We start from the raw sequence: 20,837 nt of genomic DNA, 5'->3' as shown, positions 1-20,837 counted from the left end.
TTGTTGGTGAAGCTGAAAAGTGGGGTACTACACTGCCCATCTGCTACTGGATCGTCTTCGTGCCAGGTGATGTCACCACCTGTTGCACTCTATAGAAGGTGACATCACCTGGCACAAAGACCAGCCAATAGCAGATGGCCAGTTCAGTACCCTACTTTTCACCATTGGGGGTCAGGCTTCACCACACATTTGGGTTTGGGGTTTAGTTACTCTTTAATATTAATGTCAGTGATGTTGTCCCGCCTGCTGATAGATCAGTGAATGTACAGAACAGATGGAACAGCGACCTGCTGATGTGGAGAAATCGATTGTATTTTTATTATAAAGCTTTGCTGTGGATCAGATCGTGTTGCTGCTCCTCTCTGCTTTCAGCTTCAGCTTAGTTAAGGGGTTTAAGTTAAGTTAAGGTTAATAGTTTGTGTTTGCGGATTATGGGTGTTTTCACATATATTTCTTTTTAAAAGAACCAAACTCAGGGTGTTTTCACGCTCGGTCTGTTTCAGCCTGTCAAGTAGACTCAGTCCAATGACTCCATATGAACCCAGACCCTCTAAACCGAACTGAACTCAGACCCCAGGGGGTTTTGTCGATTGATTCATGCAATGTGAAAACAAAGCGGCCCCAGTCTGCTTCGCGTTTTGCTTTACGCCTTTTTACCTTGAGGCTTGCCGTACACACGCAGCTGCAATGTGAGCACACACGGAAAACAACACAATCCCAAAGTCCCAAACACCGGTAGTTTTAAAACCTACCAAGAACGTCTGGATGCCACTGCCCGATCTCTCTCTGACTTGACCGATGGAAACTCTTCTGCAGCCGATTACCTGAAAGCAGAGCAGAATATTCTCCCCGGCTCAGATGGACAGTTTCGGGGAGGACCTGGTCTGTCTCCGATCACACGAGCCACTTCCACCACCGAGCCGCTTACTCTGCTTATCTCCAGAGCTCTGCAGCACTAATGGACTAATTTGTGTTGGAGGCCGACTGTGGCAAAGTAATCGGCTGGAGTCAGATGCAATCCACCCAGTAGTGCTTGATCCCACTCACAATGTGACAAAGTTGCTCTTCCAAGATTATGATGGGAAAACTACATCATACAGGCTCAGAAAGGCTCTTTGCTGAGATGCGTCGGTAGAGAGGCAGTCCGTCGACCCCAGCGTAACTCTGTCTCGTGCCAGAAACCGCGAGAAAAAACCAACAATCATTCCAAAGATGGCCGACTTGCCTGCAGCTGGTCTACGATGGCACAAACCTGCCTCCTACTCCACATGAATTTTGGACCGCACGATGTCAAGATCGGCCGCAGGACAGAGGAACGATGGGGTGTCATATTTAAATGTCTCACAATACGATCCTCTCAATAACATGGACACCGAGTCCTTTCTCGTGGCTCTTCGACGATTCATTTCTTGGAGAGGAACCCATCTTGTCTGACCGAGGAATCATCTTCAAGGGACGGCACAAAGAGTTACAAGAAGCCTTCAACAATCTTTCTCCTACTCTCAAGTCAGTACTGGCGACAAAGAAAATCCACTTTCGATTTAATCCTCCACAAGAGCGGGAAATGCGCTCGGTGAAGAATGCTCTGAAGAGGACCACTGGTGCACAAATGGCCACCGAGGAGTTTCTGAGAACTGTGTTAATTGAAATTGAAGGAATCATTAATTCCAAACCGCTCGGCTACGCGTCATCTGACGTTTCAGACATCGATCCAGTTACTCCTCGTGGGACGTCACGATGCATCACTCCCCCTACTGTCCTCCCCAGACTCTGAGCACCATACCCAAATACTAACGGATCATTTCTGGAAACATTTCACAAAATCCTTCTTACCACAAACAGCATCTTCAGGCAAATTGCAGACCCCCAGCTGCCAAGATGCCTGTTGGTAAAGTCACTCGCATCCTCCCAAGCAAAGATGGCCCCCTCTCTTTCCTTTTGTCACGGGGCGGCAGGCAGTTCACCTTCTCTGTGCAGGAGTACTGGTCAGTCTACTTCATTTGCTCTTGACTGTTTAGTTCCGTTTCTGTTGTGTCCATATCTTTCTTAAAGTCATCCAAAATATTACCATATCTTTCCATATGGACATTTCATTTCAAGAGATTTGATTTATTGTATTCATGTACGTTGTAAAATGTTTGATCTCTTGTTTTTTGTCTGTTTTCTCACTAAATCATCTGTTTCATCAGCCCATGTGTGTCTTTTTTCCTACTGTGTGTTTAATAAATCAGTAACTGGACCTCCTGAGCTTCCTCATGCATATACTAGCATTCTAACTGTCACCAGCCATTCCTAAAATCCTATTCAATAGAGTGTCTTACTACAGTCAATAAGACATGAATTCATGCCTCTTAACTCTTAATTAATCCATTTCACATTACCTACTGTAAAGTGAGAACTCTTTATGCTTCAGCAAATCACACAAAAAAGTCAAATCAAGGTCGAGTCACACAGGTATTACAACCATAAACGTTTAATGAAAACATTTCATGACAATATCAAATGAATATCTGTAATTATGCCAAACATTCAAAATATTCGATGAGAGATGCAACTGAGTCAAACTAAAAGAAGAGAAAGCAAAATCAGGTCAAGATTGCGAGGATGTGATCAACATTTCTCTCCATCTGCTTCCTTCAGCGTCAACATTCACAGCTTGACAACAAAATAAAACAGATCCGTCTTATCTTGGCTAACATCAAAATACAAGAGGAAACATCGCAGGTCCGTAGTGATAAAAAACTACATTCCAGAATAGTTGACAAAAATGCAAACATAGCTATACTTGAAATTACTTAGAAATCAATTGATTGACTAGTTGTAGGTGTTTAGGATTAATAGGGAAAAAAACATTATATTAGTGTAGTAATTCTTTTTGATACAGCCCTTTATCACAAGCATGGCTCAAAGGGCTTACATCATACACACGTCATATACATACAGTACTTCATGGCTATATACTGTACATAGGGCTGGGCGATAAAAACGATAACGATATCTATTGCGATACTTATACTCAATATAAATAGATAGAAAGGTCGATGGAAAGCATTGCTTGGTTGGTTAAGTAAGCAACTCCACACAGAGAGAAGAGAGAATGCCTTGGATCAAAGTTAGGTTACACAACCAACGCATCAGCCAATCATATCGCAGAAACTGAGAAACCTCAAACCAATCATGTAGCAGGACGAGCGTTAAGTCCTGCCTCGCACAGCGGTGTTAGGTCTAGGGCTGCGACTAACGATTATTTGGTAATCGATTAATCTGTCAACTATTTTTTCCGATTAATTTAACGATTGTTTTAGTTACATTAACAAAATAAAACTGGATCAAGCGGCTCAACATTCAAAGCTTTATTGAGCTCTCAAGTCGTTGAGGAGCAGCTGGAGGAAGCTTCTGTCAAGACTTCAAGGAGAAAATCATCTATACACCTCTGTATGTTATGATAGAATAATATTGTTTTAGGTGTTGATAATACAGAAATGTATTGATTCATTTTATTCAGTAATTTCATGCCTGTAAAAATGCCATGGACTCTCTGTGCACAAGTAGAGGCGAGAGACCAGATGAGTTTACTACTTTAACTGTGAGCTTGTTCTTTAACATTGTGTAACTGTTATTTGAGCGCCTTTGTTTAATTCAAAATTATAAAATACTCTTCACATAAGGTCAGTAGTTATCTCACCATAACCAGCCAGAGCTTCAGCACATATCAGGTCTGTAGTCACGTTACTCATCACTGACAGCCAGGCAGCTAAACAACGTTACTCACCAACTACTGTCAGTTTCACAAGTGGCTCCGGGATATTTTGGTTTTAAATGTCGGTGTGGTGCTGGTCTCCATCCTGCTCTACAGAGGTTTTACTCTGCTGTGTCGTTGGCTTCAGAGCTGAAAAATTCCCGGACTTTTGAAACTCGCGGTCTCGCGGTAAATTTCTCTGAACGTCCCGCAGGTCCGGTGGTATTTTCAGCATCTTCCATTAGGGAAACGTCTTCTTTGCCTGTCTACTGCATGTCGATCAGCTGGACATTTTAAGCGCTGCTGCCACCTAGCGCTGCCTTTGCGCATTGCATCATTGACTGTATGAAGCCCTGATACAGCCTGAAAATGTACAGATATGTGATACGTCAATGATAAAAATTCACGTCGACGTATTCTCGTAATCGACGTAATCGACGTAGTCGATTAGGTCGACTAATCGTTTCAGCCCTAGTTAGGTTGCTGTACAAATCTTACACATGCTTTCTGTTTTGGTTGCTGAAGCTGAGAAGAGTGGTGGAAGGAAGGCAAAGAAAGAAATGAGTGTACCGTTGAAGAGAGGTTCGAGCGTCGGCTCAGAACGAATCTTTCTAAATCATGTGAGTTGGCAGATTTTAGATTTTTAGTGCCCATTTGCATGAAAAACCTTTGGTGTCAAACTTAAGTTTTCCCCTTCAGGCAGATAATTCTTCCTTTAGGAGCGCTGCATGAACCCTAAAATGATCTCCTCAGCTAGGGAGCTGAAGCCTCCGACACATAAAACATCATGTTCTTTGACTGGAATATTAATTAAATTAAAAATAACAGCAATATAAAAATGGCACAAATACTTAAGAGACCATGGGAGGCCCCTTAACATTTAAGGAAAGGAAATGCCCTCAAGGGTCTTTGTGCAACCCATCAGCAATAATGATGACTTTTTAAGCCTGACAAAAATGACTTTATATCGTGATATACAGTATATCGGTATCGACTGATAAAAACATATATCGTGATAAAGATTTTTCCCATATCTCTCAGCCCTAACTGTACAACATCAAATATACATACTACATAAACATTATATACTACATCATATAGATATGTCTATATCATGTACTACATCATATACATAACACACTATTTTCAAAAGGTTTTTTTGATTGTTTTGAAAAGGTTACATAAAAATCTGATAAAATGTGTCTGGAATCTCATGAAAATAGTTTGGACCACAAAGAACTAACAAATAGTGTGTGTGTGTGTGTGTGTGTGTGTGTGTGTGACAGAAACCCAGCTGTAATTTAAAGTCCAGGGACTCGTTCCTCGTACATGGATAACAGAGTTAGCAGGATAAACCGGCTAGCATCTTGTTGGCCTGGATGAATAAAACAACGTATGATGAACGAGGCCCAGTTTGGTGTTGTGACCTGAACACTTGAGCTTCCTGTGTTGGTGGGACAGAGAGAAGCTTGTTCCTCTTGCAGAGAGTGGAGGCGCTCTGCAGCAGTTCAGATGCAGCGGTGTCTCCCCAGCTGAGATGACCAAGCAAAGTTTTTCTTACACCGGTCACACCAGTATGGTTTCTCTCCAGTGTGTGTACGCTGGTGTTGCCTGCATGTATTTAACTCCCTGAAACTCTTTCCACATTGGTCACAGTGATATGGTTTCTCCCCAGTGTGAATAAGCTGATGTGCCTTGTATGTTTTTGACAGACTGAAACTCTTCCCACATTGGTCACACCGGTATGGTTTCTCTCCAGTGTGGATACGCTGGTGGTCCCTGTATGGACACAACAGACTGAAACTCTTCCCACATTGGTCACATCTGTACGGTTTCTCTCCAGTGTGGATACGCTGGTGTTCACTGTATGTATTTGAACGGCTGAAACTCTTCCCACATTGGTCACATCTGTATGGTTTCTCTCCAGTGTGGCTGCGTTGATGTACTGTTAGATTACCTGACTGACTGAAAGATTTCCCACACTGCTGACAGGAGTAAGGTTTCTCCCCTGTATGAACTCTCTGATGAACCTCTAGGCTTTTAGGTGTCGTGAATGCTTTGTCACACTGCTGACAGCGGTGACGTTTGGGTCTGCTGGTGTGTCTCTGTTTCATAGAGAAAGATATAAAGAAAGAGATCAGGACAGAGAGACAGGTTTAACACTTAATTACTACCTAGACAGTAACTAAGACAGACTAATAGACTAATGTTACTGTAGCGGCCAATTCTAATGTTTCCACATTCCACACGGTTATAGATGCCGAACATGTTCTCAACGCGTTTCTTGAATTAATTTACTCAGTTTGTTGATTCTTGATGATTTGTAATGGTGATGATGATGGTGACGATGAATGAATGGAGTAGCAGATGAAGTTGCAAAGTAACAAAGAAAAAGGCTTTCCACAAAGTTTAAATAAAAACTGAAATAGGCCTTTTCAGAATATGATAGAGCAAATCAAATAACATGAAAAGTAACCAAAACAACAAAACAAAAGTTACATTATTATTTATATCAATTTACTGGCAAAGCACCGTGCTTGCTCACTTCCTATATTTCCTGTTTGTCTGGTGAAAACAGACTCGGCCACCAGGTGATGCTATTCTTCTACACTACTCAAATAAAAAAGGTAAAGAAAAGAAATGGCTGTAACAGTTACCAACAGATTAACATCGTTACAACTGATATTTCTTCTCACCTCTTCTGAAGAATTCATCTTGCCTCCTTAGTGGCGAACACCAAATTCAACACAGCTGTCCTGAACTGAGACAAAATGGCCGACGACGTTCCTCTCCTCCTCCGCCAGATGCTTCTCTTCCCGCCAATCAGCTCTGACATCATCAAAAAGAGACAGTCGGTAAGACAAGGGAACAGCCACAAAAACAACAGCAATAATAATAATAATTACAATAATAATATAGCTGCAAGCAGTGATTGTAGGATCCAAGCAGTTCTATGAAGACTTAAACCTGTTGAAGAAATATTAAGGTTTCATTAATGTGAATGGTAAAACAATCAGTTAGTAAAACAGGAGATAGTCAAAGTTAAGTTAAAGCTCCTATATATACAAAACAGCCTACCTTGAGCAAATATATCAAATACATATGAAGATAGTACAAAAATAGTATAAAACATCGTAATACAAAAAAGGTGCAAAAAGGGAGTGCAAAGGTTTACTTGTATGAGGTAATGGCCTGTGAGTACTCCCCACATGCACGTCGATATACAGTACATGCACCTCCAAATTAACTGATCTGTATTCATATGACAAATGCTGGCCTTTTTATTGATTTGCTAATTTGATAAATGCTGATTTGTTGATGTAATTGATATGCTGATGGCCTAATTGGGTGTGCTGATTGACAATCGTCTTGCACCTGTTGTCAACGACGACCAAAACTGTAAGTAGCCCACGGATGACATCAGTTCCATGTCTGATGCTTTGAAGAAGGTCTATGACCAAAACCTTGCTACATTAAAATGTGATTTGCAAGTAGATGGTGTGCGGGAACCCTTATATATATATATATTACATGTTGCTTTTTCTACCAGCACCCATGAGGTGTGCAAACTCTACGCCATTACAGATACAAGGACTTTAGTGTTTCAGTGGATTGACCCCCTGCACACAGTGAGTAATAACTGGCTGAGGTTTAAGCTGCAGGGAGGCTGGACTCTCCAAACAGTAAATATAAAGACATGCTGGCCTGATAATTATGGAAATCAACTAGAAGTGACCGGTCTCTTCATGTTGGAGCGTAAAGACATTTCTGGTGTGCAGACCTCCGAGCAGCAGCAGTGCAGCAGACAGAGAGCAGAGCTGCACTACCAGCCTGCAGCAACAAGCAGCAGGACGGGACCAACTCACTGACTGCTGTCCAAACTAGAAAAGACACTTCTGATCACTTCTGATACTTCGTCTTGACCTGTTCAATTAAACATCTGGATAATATCTATAGACTTCCAACCAAGCAATTATTCACTTCCTAATTGACACGTTAAAATGAGCTGAGAAATCAATTTAGCTTTGCTTCAATGGAGCATCGTTTTACAAAGAAGCGGATAGTTCACCATTAACCAGGAGTTTATTACTATAGATAACAACCAGTAAACCAGTTTAGATTAAGAAACAGAAAGTTACAAGCTCTAGTTAATCAGAAAGCTAATGTTTAGCTAGCGACAGATAAAACTTTTCTTAATTTAAATCCAGTTTTCCATTCCTCCAGACTGCAGCCCGTCAGATCAAAGCTTTGCAGCCAGCTTGCAGAAAGCTCGTGCGTCCCGTTGATGTGTTCATATTGTTGAGCTCCTACCTGAAGCAGTCCGAGGGCCGTGAGCCTGAGCTGCTTCTTCATCAGAGGAAGACAAAGGCTTTTCCCCGGTCGCCGAGGCCTCTATCTGACCCGGAGTCTTCCGGTCGGAGTTACCGGACGCTCTCCGCGGCGCTACAACGAGCACAACCGTGCACATCTACCGTAGGACTAACACGGTAGTAGCCTAGCATAACACATCCGAGCTAAGACGGCACAAAGTTAGCACCGAGGATCTGGAAGAAACCCGCTGACTTTAAACGGCTAGGCTGCTTACAGCTTTACAGCTTTTAACCCGGACTGCTATCAGGAACTTCTGGACTCAGATAAACCAGGAAGACCGAGAGGAAACTTCTTTTCTCTCTTTGTTGTTCTCTCGTCAACAGTAGGCCGCCATGTTGCTTTCCCCGCGCGATACTAAACGTACCCATGATGCATTGCGCGAACAGCCAGAGCCGAAGTGCCGAACGGAGCGTCATTATAGCGGTGACGTCACTGAGTCCAGCCAGGCTGGTTTAATGACGATTTTATATGAACATAAAATGTGACACTGTGGGCTGTTTCAGCTGTATGGTTTCTCCTAACAAGAAGTGGATTTCACCTCTCAACAGCCCAAGTATCTGAGACAAGCTAAAGGAAAAACAACAGGACTTATTTCTAAAGTAAAACCCAGCTTGAGTCGAAGCTTTTTCACCAGGCAAGGCAAGTTTATTTATACAGCACATTTCATACACAACGGCAATTCAAAGTGCTTTACATAAATAAAAGAAAAATAAAGATATACCAATAAAGATAAAGATATAGGTAAAAAAAGAAAAAAACTAGTGTTGTTACACCCCAAGAACTGCAGGGTTGAAAACAACCCAATCTGGGTAGTTTTCAACCACACCTAGCTGCAGACACACTTCAAAATACACTGAAGTTAACCAACACCACTTTGTAAACGATCCTCCATTAAACTGGCTCTGCATCAGTTTGACGGAGCGGCGCCCGGAGTGACGTCATCAGATGAACTCAGACTGACAGCTCCATTAAAATGAATGAGAAATACCACACTGGTAATCTGTCACTGCTGGAAGATTTTAGCTGCTGTGATACAACCAGATCAGCTTGGCTACATGTGTTATGATAAAATCAATGGTCATCTCCAAAATGAATCAAAATGATGAACTTTATTAGTGTTTTCTGTCTTGTGGTTCATTTCCCGGACAGACAGAAGTTCTGCTGCAGCCTCAGTAAGACTGTTAGGCTCCAATATGGACGAAGAAAGAAAACCATGTGTCTGCCTTAGCTGTTCATGTCAGCCGGCTGCCATTTTGTTGTGAAATGGGCGTCAAACTTTATTACTATAGATAACAACTAGTGACGAGATTTGCTTTACACACTTCTTCTTCGTCTTCCTTTTCTTTGCAGCAGACTAGCCGTGTTGCTGCCCTCCACAGGAGGCAAGAGAACTGCAGAACTGAAACTGTATTTTAATTAGGAAGTATTTGTATGTTGTAGTGTCTTTTAAGGCCCTACACGGTCTGGCTCCCAGCTATATTTCTGAGCTACTAACCCCACATGTGCCACAGTCTTACGGATGGTACCGAGGTCCAGGTTGGTCATAAAGGGTGATCGAGCTTTTACTATCAGTGCACCAAGGCTTTTGAATAGCTGGCCTGAGGGGCTTAGGTTAGCCAACACAGTGTCTTCTTTTAAATCAATTTTTAAAAGCATATGTTTATAAAAAGGCCTTTTTAACATCTTAATGTATTCTGGGGGTTCTTTTTTTCTGTTTCGCTTAATACCCTCTTTTAATCTTTTTATAGCATATTTTAAACAAAGTGTCTTTTGATATCATGTTGTGCTGGTTCGGTAAATGTATGGTTTAGTTCCTTCCCTTGATTACACTTGTACTGCACCTTCTTACCTTTGTTTTATTCCGTGTACAATGTTAAATATAAATGTTACTATTTGATATATTTACCAGATTTAGCTTCGAGCTAATTTTCATCTGCAGTCCCTTGGCAGGTTACAGCTGAAAACATACATATATACAATCTGCACAAATACAAACACACAGCACCAACACATAATACACACTAGACATTGAAGTGTAAAAAATTCAAAAGCCAGTGCAAAGTGCATGTGCTTTAAAAAAAATAAGTCAGTTACAATCTGCAAATTAGTGGCTGCATGTTTGTTTAGCTTTAAGCCAGATTTTTAATTTGGTTTTAAAACTGCTAAAGGAGCTGCAGCTTTAGTGCCTGTAACAGAAAAAGGTAGCTGAGAAAGTTCTAGAGGCTTTAGTGTTGCTCTCTGCTCACAAAGTGACATGTTCACATAGTGGAGGAGGGGCTAGATTGCGTAAAATTTTAAAACAAGACACACATTTGAATCAAATCTAAAATTCTCAAATCTCAAAAGGTTGTGCTTCTGAAGTATATCACAGTGATGATACTGGACATCATTACAATGTGAAAAGTGTGTGTGTGTGTGTGTGTGTATATACAATACAACTCTTGTGTATTTTTCACTGTAGCTTTAAAAACGAACAATGAAGCAACAATGAAATTTATTGATATAACCTGTTTTATTAAGTTTCATGACTACAGATATTAAAACTTAAGATTTCACAAAATATGAAATTCTGCCTCTAACCAAACTCAACTGGGATGGTGAGGTTTGGGACTTTTTACCTTTTTAAATGCACAGCTCAATCTATTAAACACCAAGGAATCCACAACTCATTAAATCTAAAACAATTATCCAAACTCAATTTAATTACAAGAAATAAAAGACAATTTGGAAAGAAGCTACCATTATCTCTAAGATGTTGAATCTCCATTTTCAAGATGAAAAGGCAAGAATCAAGAAAAAAACATACAACAATCTAAAAAAAAAATATATCACAAATCTTCGCCAGAAAAAAATCAATTCCAATAGACAAATGGACATCAGACCTTAGTATGCAACAATCCAGCATAAATTGGAAAATATATGAAATAATACTTTTTCCATGACCTGCAATTCCAAAATTGAATAAAGAATAAGATCCTCTGCAGAACCCACATCACCGGGCACAAACTTTACCATATGGGCTTCACAGATAGCAACATACAGTACTCCCGACCCAAACCCTGAAAACAGTTATGGTACAATGGTGCAATATAGGCTACAGATTAATAAATTGCATAATCATGCATTTAATTTATTGGCATTTCCTACAATGATTGCTCTGATTTTAGAGGCATAAGATGCTTTTGTTCCACATAGCCTTCAGTTTTATTAACTCTTACATCATGTATGTCTATGTTTGATAAATCCATCCACCACATGGATTTGAAGAACACAGTTAGCTGGATGCAGATTAGCAAGAATATTTGAATCGGCAAACATAATATCAGCCTGGATAAATTAAACAACGTACGAAGAATGGGATCCTGGAAAACTAATTTATAAAACATTGCATGTGCACAAAGCTGGCCTAAAAGTGTGTACCACTCTTCACATAGATTTTCAGATTTTTAAAAACAAACTTGGCGTGAGAATGTGCGTTCTGCTATGGAAACGTTGACCTCTAAAATATTGTGTAATTTGTTGCCTATCATTTGTCCACAAAGCATCTACATTTCATTATAGAATCATATTGTGTGAATTAGTCTCAATTAAGTGGATTACAGTCTTTTAGCAGCGCCCCAATCGTTCCCAGATAATTGCATTGGAGATGCCGGGGCCGGGCTTACAGCCGGCCTCCAGCCTCCTATTCACCACCAGCCGCACCCACTATCTGATCCCCCCCGCCTAAAGTTTGGTGTTGTGACCTGAACACTTGAGCTTCCTGCGTTGGTTGGACAGAGAGAAGCTTGTTCCTCCTGCAGACAGTGGAGGCGCTCTGCAGCAGTTCAGATGCAGCGGTGTCTCTTCAAAGAAGATAACAGAGAGAAGTTTTTCTTACACCGGTCACACCAGTATGGTTTCTCCCCAGTGTGGACACGCTGGTGTAAACTGTATGCACTTGATTGCATGAAACTCTTCCCACATTGGTCGCAGTGGTATGGTTTCTCCCCAGTGTGGATACGCTGGTGTTCCCTGTATCTATTTGAATGCCTGAAACTCTTTCCACATTGGTCACAGTGATATGGTTTCTCCCCAGTGTGAATATGCTGGTGTCGCTTGTATGTACTTAACTGACAGAAACTCTTCCCACATTGGTCACAGTGATATGGTTTCTCCCCAGTGTGAATACGCTGGTGTTGCCTGTATGTTTGAGGATCACTGAAACTCTTCCCACATTGGTCACACCAGTACGGTTTCTCTCCAGTATGGATACGCTGGTGTTGACTGTATTTATCTGAACGCCTGAAACTTTTCCCACATTGGTCACAGTGGTACGGTTTCTCCCCAGTGTGAATACGCTGGTGTGCCTTATATGTACTTGAATAATTGAAACTTTTCCCACACTGTTCACAGTGATAAGGTTTCTCTCCAGTGTGAACGTGTTTCTTGTATGTAGTTTGATGACTGAAACTCTTCCCACACTGTTCACAGTAATATGGTTTCTCCCCAGTGTGGATACGCTGGTGTTGCCTGAAATTACATGACTGACTGAAACTCTTCCCACATTGCTCACAGCAGTATGGTTTCTCTCCCGCGTGAATGCGTCGATGTCTCGTTAGGCCACTTGATTGACTGAAAGATTTGCCACACTGCTGACAGGAGTATGGTTTCTCTCCTGTATGAACTCTCTGATGAATCTCTAACTTTTGAGGTGTTGTGAATGCTTTGTCACACTGCTGACAGCGGTGACGTTTGGGTCTGGTGTCTCTCTGTTTCATAGAGAAAGATATAAAGAAAGAGATCAGACTTGGGGAGCTAGCTAATAGTTTTAATTAATTACTTAATTACTACTTCTGACAAAGTATTATAAACTATGAAAACATATGATAACAGACAAATAATATCCTGTGGTATGTAATGTGTAATATCATATTTACTGTCATAACATATTCCACATGATACAATATATGACAGCATCATATTTTATTTCATCCAGACCTGGACAACAGCAGCGGCTGATGTACTGAGACATCTTGTATTGTCAAATATCTTATCATGAATGTATGAATAACCAAGCCAACAGGCTAATGTTGCCAAGAGGGAGAAGAGAGAATAATTAGCAATCATAGGTATTGTCATACATCAAATAAATAACATATGTTCACTGTGATGTCATAACATTTAAATTTCATCCAGACCTTGACAACAGCAGCAGCTGATGTACTGGGCTGAGGAGAGCGCGAGAGAGAGAGAGAGAGAGAATAATTAGCAATCATATGTATAGTTATATATCAAATAAATATATGTTAATAGGCTAATGTTACGTACACAATAACATTTCGTTATAGACAGACTAATAGACTAATGTTACCAACAGATTAACATCAATGTTACAACAGTGATATTTTTCTCACCTTTTCTGAAGAATTCATTTTGCCTCCTTATTGCCGAATACCAAATTCAACACAGCTGTCCTGAACTGAGACAAAATGGCCGACAATGTTCCTCTCCTCCTCCGCCAGATGCTTCTCTTCCTGCCAATCAGCTCTGACATCATCAAACAGAGACAGTCGTTAAGACAAGGGAACACCCATAAAAACAATAATAATAATAATAGCAATAATACAGCTGCTAACAGTGATTGTAGGTCCCAGCAGCTTTATGAGGACTTAAAACTCTTGAGGAAACATTACGGTTTCATTAGTGTTGACATCATTGAGTTATTTTGAGCACATATCTTATATATATCACATATTCCCTTGATATCCTACCAACAAGGTTTTTTAAAAGAGGTAATCAGACACATCTCTTCAGGTTACTGGACCCCTCTTGAACTAACCTATCTTCTTACCCTAAGAATACCTTACCTTAAGAATAATCATAATAATAAAAAATTCAACGAATGCTACTTATTCCTATTAAAAGGCTTAGCTGACGAAGACTTGACAAAATGTACTTATTGTAAGTCGCTTTGGAGAAAAGCGTCTGCTAAATGACGTAATGTAATGTAAATTTAAAATCCACAGTAGCCTATAAAGATATGGAAATGAATGTCCGCGACCACACGGCGCTATTTGTCACTTCAATCATTAAGGTACGTCTTGGCAGAAATACATTTAATGTTTTCTTTTAATGTGCATTTTCAGCAGCGGTGCCGCTCCTGAGTACTATACAAATACTATAGAAAACACTATAGAATGCATTTTTAGCACGGCGGGTCATGACTTTACCGTGGCGACCTGCCACAGTAGACTATACAGCATATAGGGGAAACACTGGTTGTACACAATGATCGATGATGTATGGTGATTATTCTCAGAAACAACGGTGTTTGTATGGCAATAGCAGAGACCTAGCCACCTAACATACAAGCTGAAATGTAAGGATTGCATCTAACAGCTAGCTAGCTAATATTACTGTTACAAACCATTTCAAATAGAACTCCAGTCTGTTGGCTACTACTAGCCAGAAATGTTGTTTCAAGTTGTGTCAGTTAAAGTTAGTCTATAAAACATAATCTATCTTCTACTCTATACTGATGTCTGTCAGATATTCACACTAAAGAAGAGAAAAAATATATATAAGCCAAGGCTGTATGGTTGTTTCAATGTTGTTTTGTAGCAGTATGCACTGGTCAGTTTATTGCTCTTTGCACTTTTGTGAGCTTTTTGCACTGTATCCCTATGTTATGTAACAGTAGCCTACTTTATTTATTGATTTATTTTTTGTGCAGTTATTTACACCGAAGGTTATCTAGTTTTAAATTAAGAGAAAAATATAACCAAAGACTGCCTGAATGTTTTAGTATTGTTTTCTATATTGCAGCAGCCTTTTATATATCCTAGGAATTGTCATTCCTATTTTGGTGCCCTGCTGCAGTTTTGTTTGTTTGTTTTTTTTTTTTTTTACAATAGAATTGTTCCCATGTTATTTACATGCTGTATGCAGCTGTGTAATTATAGAAGAAAAAAAAACAAGGGTCAATAACGGATCGTGTATCGGTTGATACTCAAAATTCTGGTATTGGAACGGCAGTGAAAAAAACGATATCGGTGCATCCCTAGTGATATGTAAATAAAGTTATTACAGAGTAACTAAACCCTAAACCCAACACACTTCACAACAACACGACAATCTGAGATCCGAACCAGCAACCTCTTGATCAGCAGTCTTGACCTCTAGCTGTTTCTCCACACAGCTGGACGTACAGCACAAGCAGACCGTCAAACAACATATATATCAAATAAAGAAGGGGACCCAAGGAGCTTCCCTGAGGAACACCACACTGCAGCATAAAGGCTGACTGAAATGATCTATTAATATAACTGGACAGTATTCAAACTGTTAGATAAGATCTCATACAATCAATAACCGTTTGATTAAAATTACAGTGCAAATGTTTTGTCAGTAATAGCTTTTGATCCAAAAATATGATCAACATTATTTAACCATTGATCGGTCATCGATCAGCTGTTATGGTAGAATTTTCTTTGCCATAGTCACGATGATTTGCAAAAATTAACTCATTCCTTTCTATGTTCTCCCACATCTGGCTGCTCACTGCACTCTCCAATATCACACTAACTGTTGGTAAAACACTAATAAGTAAACTGTTGTTAGCTAGGATTGCCCTTAAAGAAAGTACAAATGTACTGTAAGGTACAACATTCCTGTATTATCTTTACTTACATATAAATCACATACATGTTAAACTGTTTCATATGACTTAAAGCTGCAATAAGCGATTTTCCAACCACTAGAGGGCGACAGAAACCGCAACACATTTTGTAAATAAACCACAGCAAAGCTGCTGGACTACGGAGGCCCCTAAGGACAAAACTAGCGAAGGACCGTGCATAAAGGCTAATAGCTAAGCTAGCTAAGCACTGAAGGTCACATGTCCCACAATGACAAGTGAAGAGGCAGGTAGCAAGTTTACTAGTTTAACAAGTTTACTAGTTTAACAGTTTACTAGTTTAACAGTTTACTAGTTTAACAAGTTTACTAGTTTAACAGTTTACTAGTTTAACAGTTTACTAGTTTAACAAGTTTACCAGTTTAACAAGTTTACTAGTTCAACAGTTTACTAGTTTAACAAGTTTACCAGTTTAACAAGTTTACTAGTTTAACAGTTTACTAGTTTAACAGTTTACTAGTTTAACAAGTTTACTAATTTAACAGTTTACTAGTTTAACAGTTTACTAGTTTAACAAGTTTACCAGTTTAACAAGTTTACTAGTTTAACAGTTTACTAGTTTAACAGTTTACTAGTTTAACAAGTTTACCAGTTTAACAAGTTTACTAGTTCAACAGTTTACTAGTTTAACAAGTTTACCAGTTTAACAAGTTTACTAGTTTAACAGTTTACTAGTTTAACAGTTTACTAGTTTAACAGTTTACTAGTTTAACAAGTTTACTAATTTAACAGTTTACTCGCTCGCTTCATCGATTCCAACATTACGAGAATTTTTTTCAGGAATGGGAGGGGGTGAGCGCCGCTTTTAAACAGCGAGGGAGGAGACAAGCTAGGAAAAAAGCTACTGAATGGAGGGGGAGGAGTCCGAGTTTTGACAACAAGCTTTAGAAAAGAGGAGAAAACAGCAACACAGCTGGATATTGGTTTATATCATTATGTCTCAAGGAAATCTCCACACAGCACAAATTAGCTTCAGGATTGGTTATAGCTTCTGAAATCGCTTATTGCAGGTTTAAAAAACTGTTTTCAGCTTTGCTCCATCAGCTAACAGCACAAGGTTTAAGGCAGAGCATAACATTAGTAAGTATATGGTTACCAGTGGAATAAATGAGAAGCAAATGTTCCAGTGTAAATAGGAGTTGGTTCATTTTGAGGTGACGTGTTACTTGGAGAGTTGTTTGTCCACTCATACAGCTGATATCGCTGGTCAAACTAATCTAAAGTGTTAAATTAACTCTGATGGATGTGGACTGACAGAAACACTGTATAGTGTTGATTTGCACAGATCCTTTAAAGAAGAAAGAGAAGAAAAACCTACAGAAAGTTAAAAGTGGGTCTACAGTGTTTAAATCATGTCCATGTAGGTCTATTTCACTGCTGGGAAGTCTTCCATCTTTGAACCCACTAAGTATTTTTTTAACTGACAACTGATTTGTTCCAAATGTGTCTTTCATGATCAATAGTACTTGGATATTTGGGGCAGATGACAATTTAAACCACTTACATATCATAAGAGTAGTAACCTTAGCTTCCCGTCTAGGGCAGCAACACGCCTAAGCGTCTAGTCTGCTGCAAAGAAAAGGAAGACGAAGAAGAAGTGTGTAAAGCAACATGGCGGCCTACTGTTGGCGGGAGAACAACAAAGAGAGAAAAGAAGTTTCCTCTCGGTCTTCCTGGTTTATCTGAGTCCAGTAGTTCCTGATAGCAGTCCGGGTTAAAAGCTGTAAAGCTGTAAGCAGCCTAGCCGTTTAAAGTCAGCGGGTTTCTTCCAGATCCTCGGTGCTAACTTTGTGCCGTCTTAGCTCGGATGTGTTATGCTAGGCTACTACCGTGTTAGTCCTACGGTAGATGTGCACGGTTGTGCTCGTCGTAGCGCCGCGGAGAGCGTCCGGTAACTCCGACCGGAAGACTCCAGGTCAGATAAATCACATTTCATTTGTTTTTCTCTGCCGTAACTTCACAGATTACAGACTCGCTCCTGCGGAACGCAGCGGATCTGAGTTTTGTTTTGTCCTCCGTTACTGGTCTTAGTATTCATTCAACAGATAGTAGCCTCACCGTTTTCTGAGCCGCCCGCCTGCGCTTTGTCGGAGCAGGAACGAAGCCTCTTTCTCTTGCAGTGTTACAAACTGAGCCGCACACTAAAAAAGCAGCGAAAAATGCCTCACATTTAGATTGAGACGAACTTTTATGGAGCTAGGAGATCATCTTCGGCTGGCTGCACGTAGGTACTCGGCTCTGGCTGTTCGCGCAATGCATCATGGGTGCGTTTAGTATTTATTTTTATTTTTAGTTTACTTTATTATCCCCGTGGGGAAATTTGTCCTCTGCATTTGACCCATCCTATACACACACTAGGAGCAGTGGGCAGCCGCAGTACAGCCCGGGGACCAACTCCAGTTCTCTTTTTAACTGTAAACTGTTAAACTAGTAAACTTGTGAAAGCTGCAATAAGCGATTTCAGACCCTGTAACCAGTCCTGAAACTAACGTGTGCTATGTGGAGATTTCCGTGAGACGTGATGATGTAAACAAACAACAACACAGCAGCAGCTTGTTGTTGTTTTCTCCTCTTTCCTAAAGCTTGTTGTCATGTTCGAGTCATGGCGGAATTGATGAAGCGAGCGAGGAAACGGTTTCAACTAGTAAACCTCTTCATTGTCATTGTGGGTCATGTGACCTTCAGCAGGAGAAAGATCTGTCAAAGTGAGACTGGTAACCGATGACCCTTCTCTGTAGGAACAGTTAGCTTAGCTGTTAGTAGGGCTGGTCGATGAAATGATAACGATAGAACTTATACTCAGTATAATACATGCTCGATAGAAATCATTGCTTGGTTGGTCAAGTAAGAAACTCCACACAGCGGAGAGAAAGCCTTGGTTTACACCGAAGTGAAAGAAGCATTGGCGCTGTTTCTTCATTATTTCATATGGAAAAGCTGCACTACCTGGACCTGGACCTGTTCTCAAGTTGAAACTATTTCAACTTTTGTCTGAAGCGCATTGCTCATCAATGTCACTTCAGAGTTCTACCAACCAATGAGGATGAAGCAGGGGCGGGACCTGCCGTTTTATAGCTAACGTTAGCTAGGCTAACGTTTATCATAGCAACAACAGGAGACGTGTTCTCACCTCCAGCCTCACCTGGCGCTTCAAGCGGTCTTGAGTCCTGCCTCGCATAGCGGTGCAGATCCTACACATGCTTTCTGTTTTGGTTGCTGAAGTTGAAAAGAGTGGTGGAAGGAAGGCAAAGAAAGAAATGAGTGTAGCGTTGGCTCAGAGGGAATCTTGTGAGTGATTATGTAAATGTTGTATTTTGCACAAAGGATTATGCTGACCGGAAATGACTACCGTGCATTTTTTTTTTGGCAGGCACTTAACAGTAGACCTCATTCTCATGCAAACTTGTGATTTAGAAAGTTTTCCCTGTTTGTACGTTCGCCCTATGTCGGCAGTAGATAATTATAAATCAGTTAGCAGAGAATAGTATTGCAGGTTACCATTTTGACAAATTGAGTTCAATTTAATTGTAAATCTTTTTCATTGCTTCCTCTGTTCAAGCAGATTCAGTGGCAACGTCCAAGAATGGACATTAGACCAAAAAAAAAGATCTCTAAAATGCATCGGCTTTTCAAACCGTGCTCTCTTGAAGTCATACTGTGAGAAACGCAAAAGTAGTGTCATTCCCTCACTGGCTCAGTGGGCGTGTCACGTGTCTTTGGAGGCAACGAAATTCAGTTCCTTTAACGGCTCTAACTTTGAAGCCAGAGTCAACCAAGGCACTGAAAAGGCCAGAAGGTCAGTACTGTGTGATGTAGGAAGTACAGTACCCTTTATATCACTGCTATTCAAATAATTTTAACAAACAATTTTACATTTTGGCCAATTACTTTCCATCCATCCAGATTAACTTGACAGAAGTCACGGGCCAACACAAAAGCCGGTGTTAGACTGCATGTCCGAAATTCACAACATGTCAGTTTTTGTGTCTTTCTACCTTCTGTGATGTTTTGTCTATCTGTCTGTTGTATCAAATTGTGCTTGGACCCCTCAATCGCCGCTTGCAGCTATATTTATTATTATAATTATTATTATTATTATGATTATTGCTGTTTTTTTGGGTGTTCCCTGTCTTACCGACTGTCTCTGGTTGATGATGTCAGAGCTGATTGGAGGGAAGAGAAGCTTCTGGCAGAGGAGGAGAGGAACGTTGTCGGCCATTTTTGGAATTGGTGTTCGCCACTAAGGAGGCAAAATGAATTCTTCAGAAGAGGTGAGAAAAAATATCACTGTTGTAACGTTGATGTTAATCTGTTGGTAACATTAGTCCATTAGCCTGTCTATAAATGTTACTGTGTACGTAACATTAGCCTATTAACATATATTTATTTGATATATAACTATACATATGATTGTTAATTATTCTCTCTCTCTCTCTGTCTGTCTCTCTGTCTGTCTCTCTCTCTCTCTCTCTCTCTCTTTTCTCTCTCTCTCTCCTCAGCCCAGTACATCAGCTGCTGCTGTTGTCCAGGTCAGGATGAAATTTAAATGTTATGACATCACAGTGAACATATGTTATGTGGAATATGTTATGATAGTACATATTATACTACAATACATACCACAGGATATACTGTATATATATATATATTGTCAGTTATGACATGGCTTCATAGCTGGTAATATTATTTCAAAGGTAGTAATTAATAGGGGTGTCACGATTCTCCAAATCCACGATTCGATTCGATTTTCGATGTAAACATTTTTTTTTCAGCACTGACGCTATGCCATTGTTAGACTATCAAGTCTTGATTTGTAAAGATCAACAGATCATTGCTTTTATGCCCTGACAACTGTCATTTACATTTTCAAATTCTTCTTTAAAAAGATGGTATGAAGTGTGATATAACTGCCAAATTTTTTTTTTGGAATGTACCACACTAAGGCCATATGGTCAAATTTTTTCAAAGTTTTTCCATTTAAAAAAACACAACTTTCCCTTTTAATTTGGTACCAAATACATGGCAAGACGATTCAGGGCGTCTCCTCACTGA

The 20,837-nt window shown here is 40.1% G+C and overlaps 1 protein-coding gene and 1 pseudogene across 2 annotated transcripts in view; one reads left to right on the top strand and one right to left on the bottom strand.

The window, feature by feature from the left end:
* The window catches only part of LOC139921325 (motile sperm domain-containing protein 1-like), a 5,755-nt pseudogene extending 5,413 nt beyond the window's left edge, over window positions 1-342 (top strand). The window contains exon 7 of the transcript XR_013503912.1: window positions 1-342. This exon is cut by the window's left edge and continues 1,709 nt beyond it. The product of XR_013503912.1 is annotated as a motile sperm domain-containing protein 1-like (transcript).
* A 4,905-nt stretch (window positions 343-5,247) lies between these two features.
* LOC144537884 (uncharacterized) lies at window positions 5,248-18,963 on the bottom strand. Its single transcript, XM_078281773.1, has 3 exons — window positions 18,916-18,963; window positions 12,015-12,858; window positions 5,248-5,417 (listed from the first exon to the last, which is right to left on the bottom strand). Exons 1-3 carry the CDS (start codon window positions 18,961-18,963, stop codon window positions 5,248-5,250), a joined length of 1,062 nt encoding a protein of 353 aa, XP_078137899.1.
* Window positions 18,964-20,837: the final 1,874 nt, after the last annotated feature.

Source organism: Centroberyx gerrardi, chromosome 23 (assembly GCF_048128805.1).
Source record: "Centroberyx gerrardi isolate f3 chromosome 23, fCenGer3.hap1.cur.20231027, whole genome shotgun sequence".
In the NCBI taxonomy this organism is placed as follows: Eukaryota; Metazoa; Chordata; class Actinopteri; order Beryciformes; family Berycidae; genus Centroberyx; species Centroberyx gerrardi.
The sequence above is the reverse complement of the archived record's forward strand: the minus strand, read 5'-3'. Positions and strand labels throughout refer to the sequence as shown.

Excerpts from the sequence above, each read along its gene's own strand:
- LOC144537884 (XM_078281773.1), bottom strand. The coding sequence starts at position 18,963 with ATGCGAGGCAGGACTCAAGACCGCTTGAAGCGCCAGGTGAGGCTGGAG. Across the intron at positions 12,859-18,915 it reads AGCGCCAGGTGAGGCTGGAG|AGAGACACCAGACCCAAACG; the intron begins GTGAGAACACGT and ends TCTATGAAACAG. Across the intron at positions 5,418-12,014 it reads ACACCAGCGTGTCCACACTG|ACACTGGGGAGAAACCATAT; the intron begins GGGAGAAACCAT and ends ATCAGCTTATTC.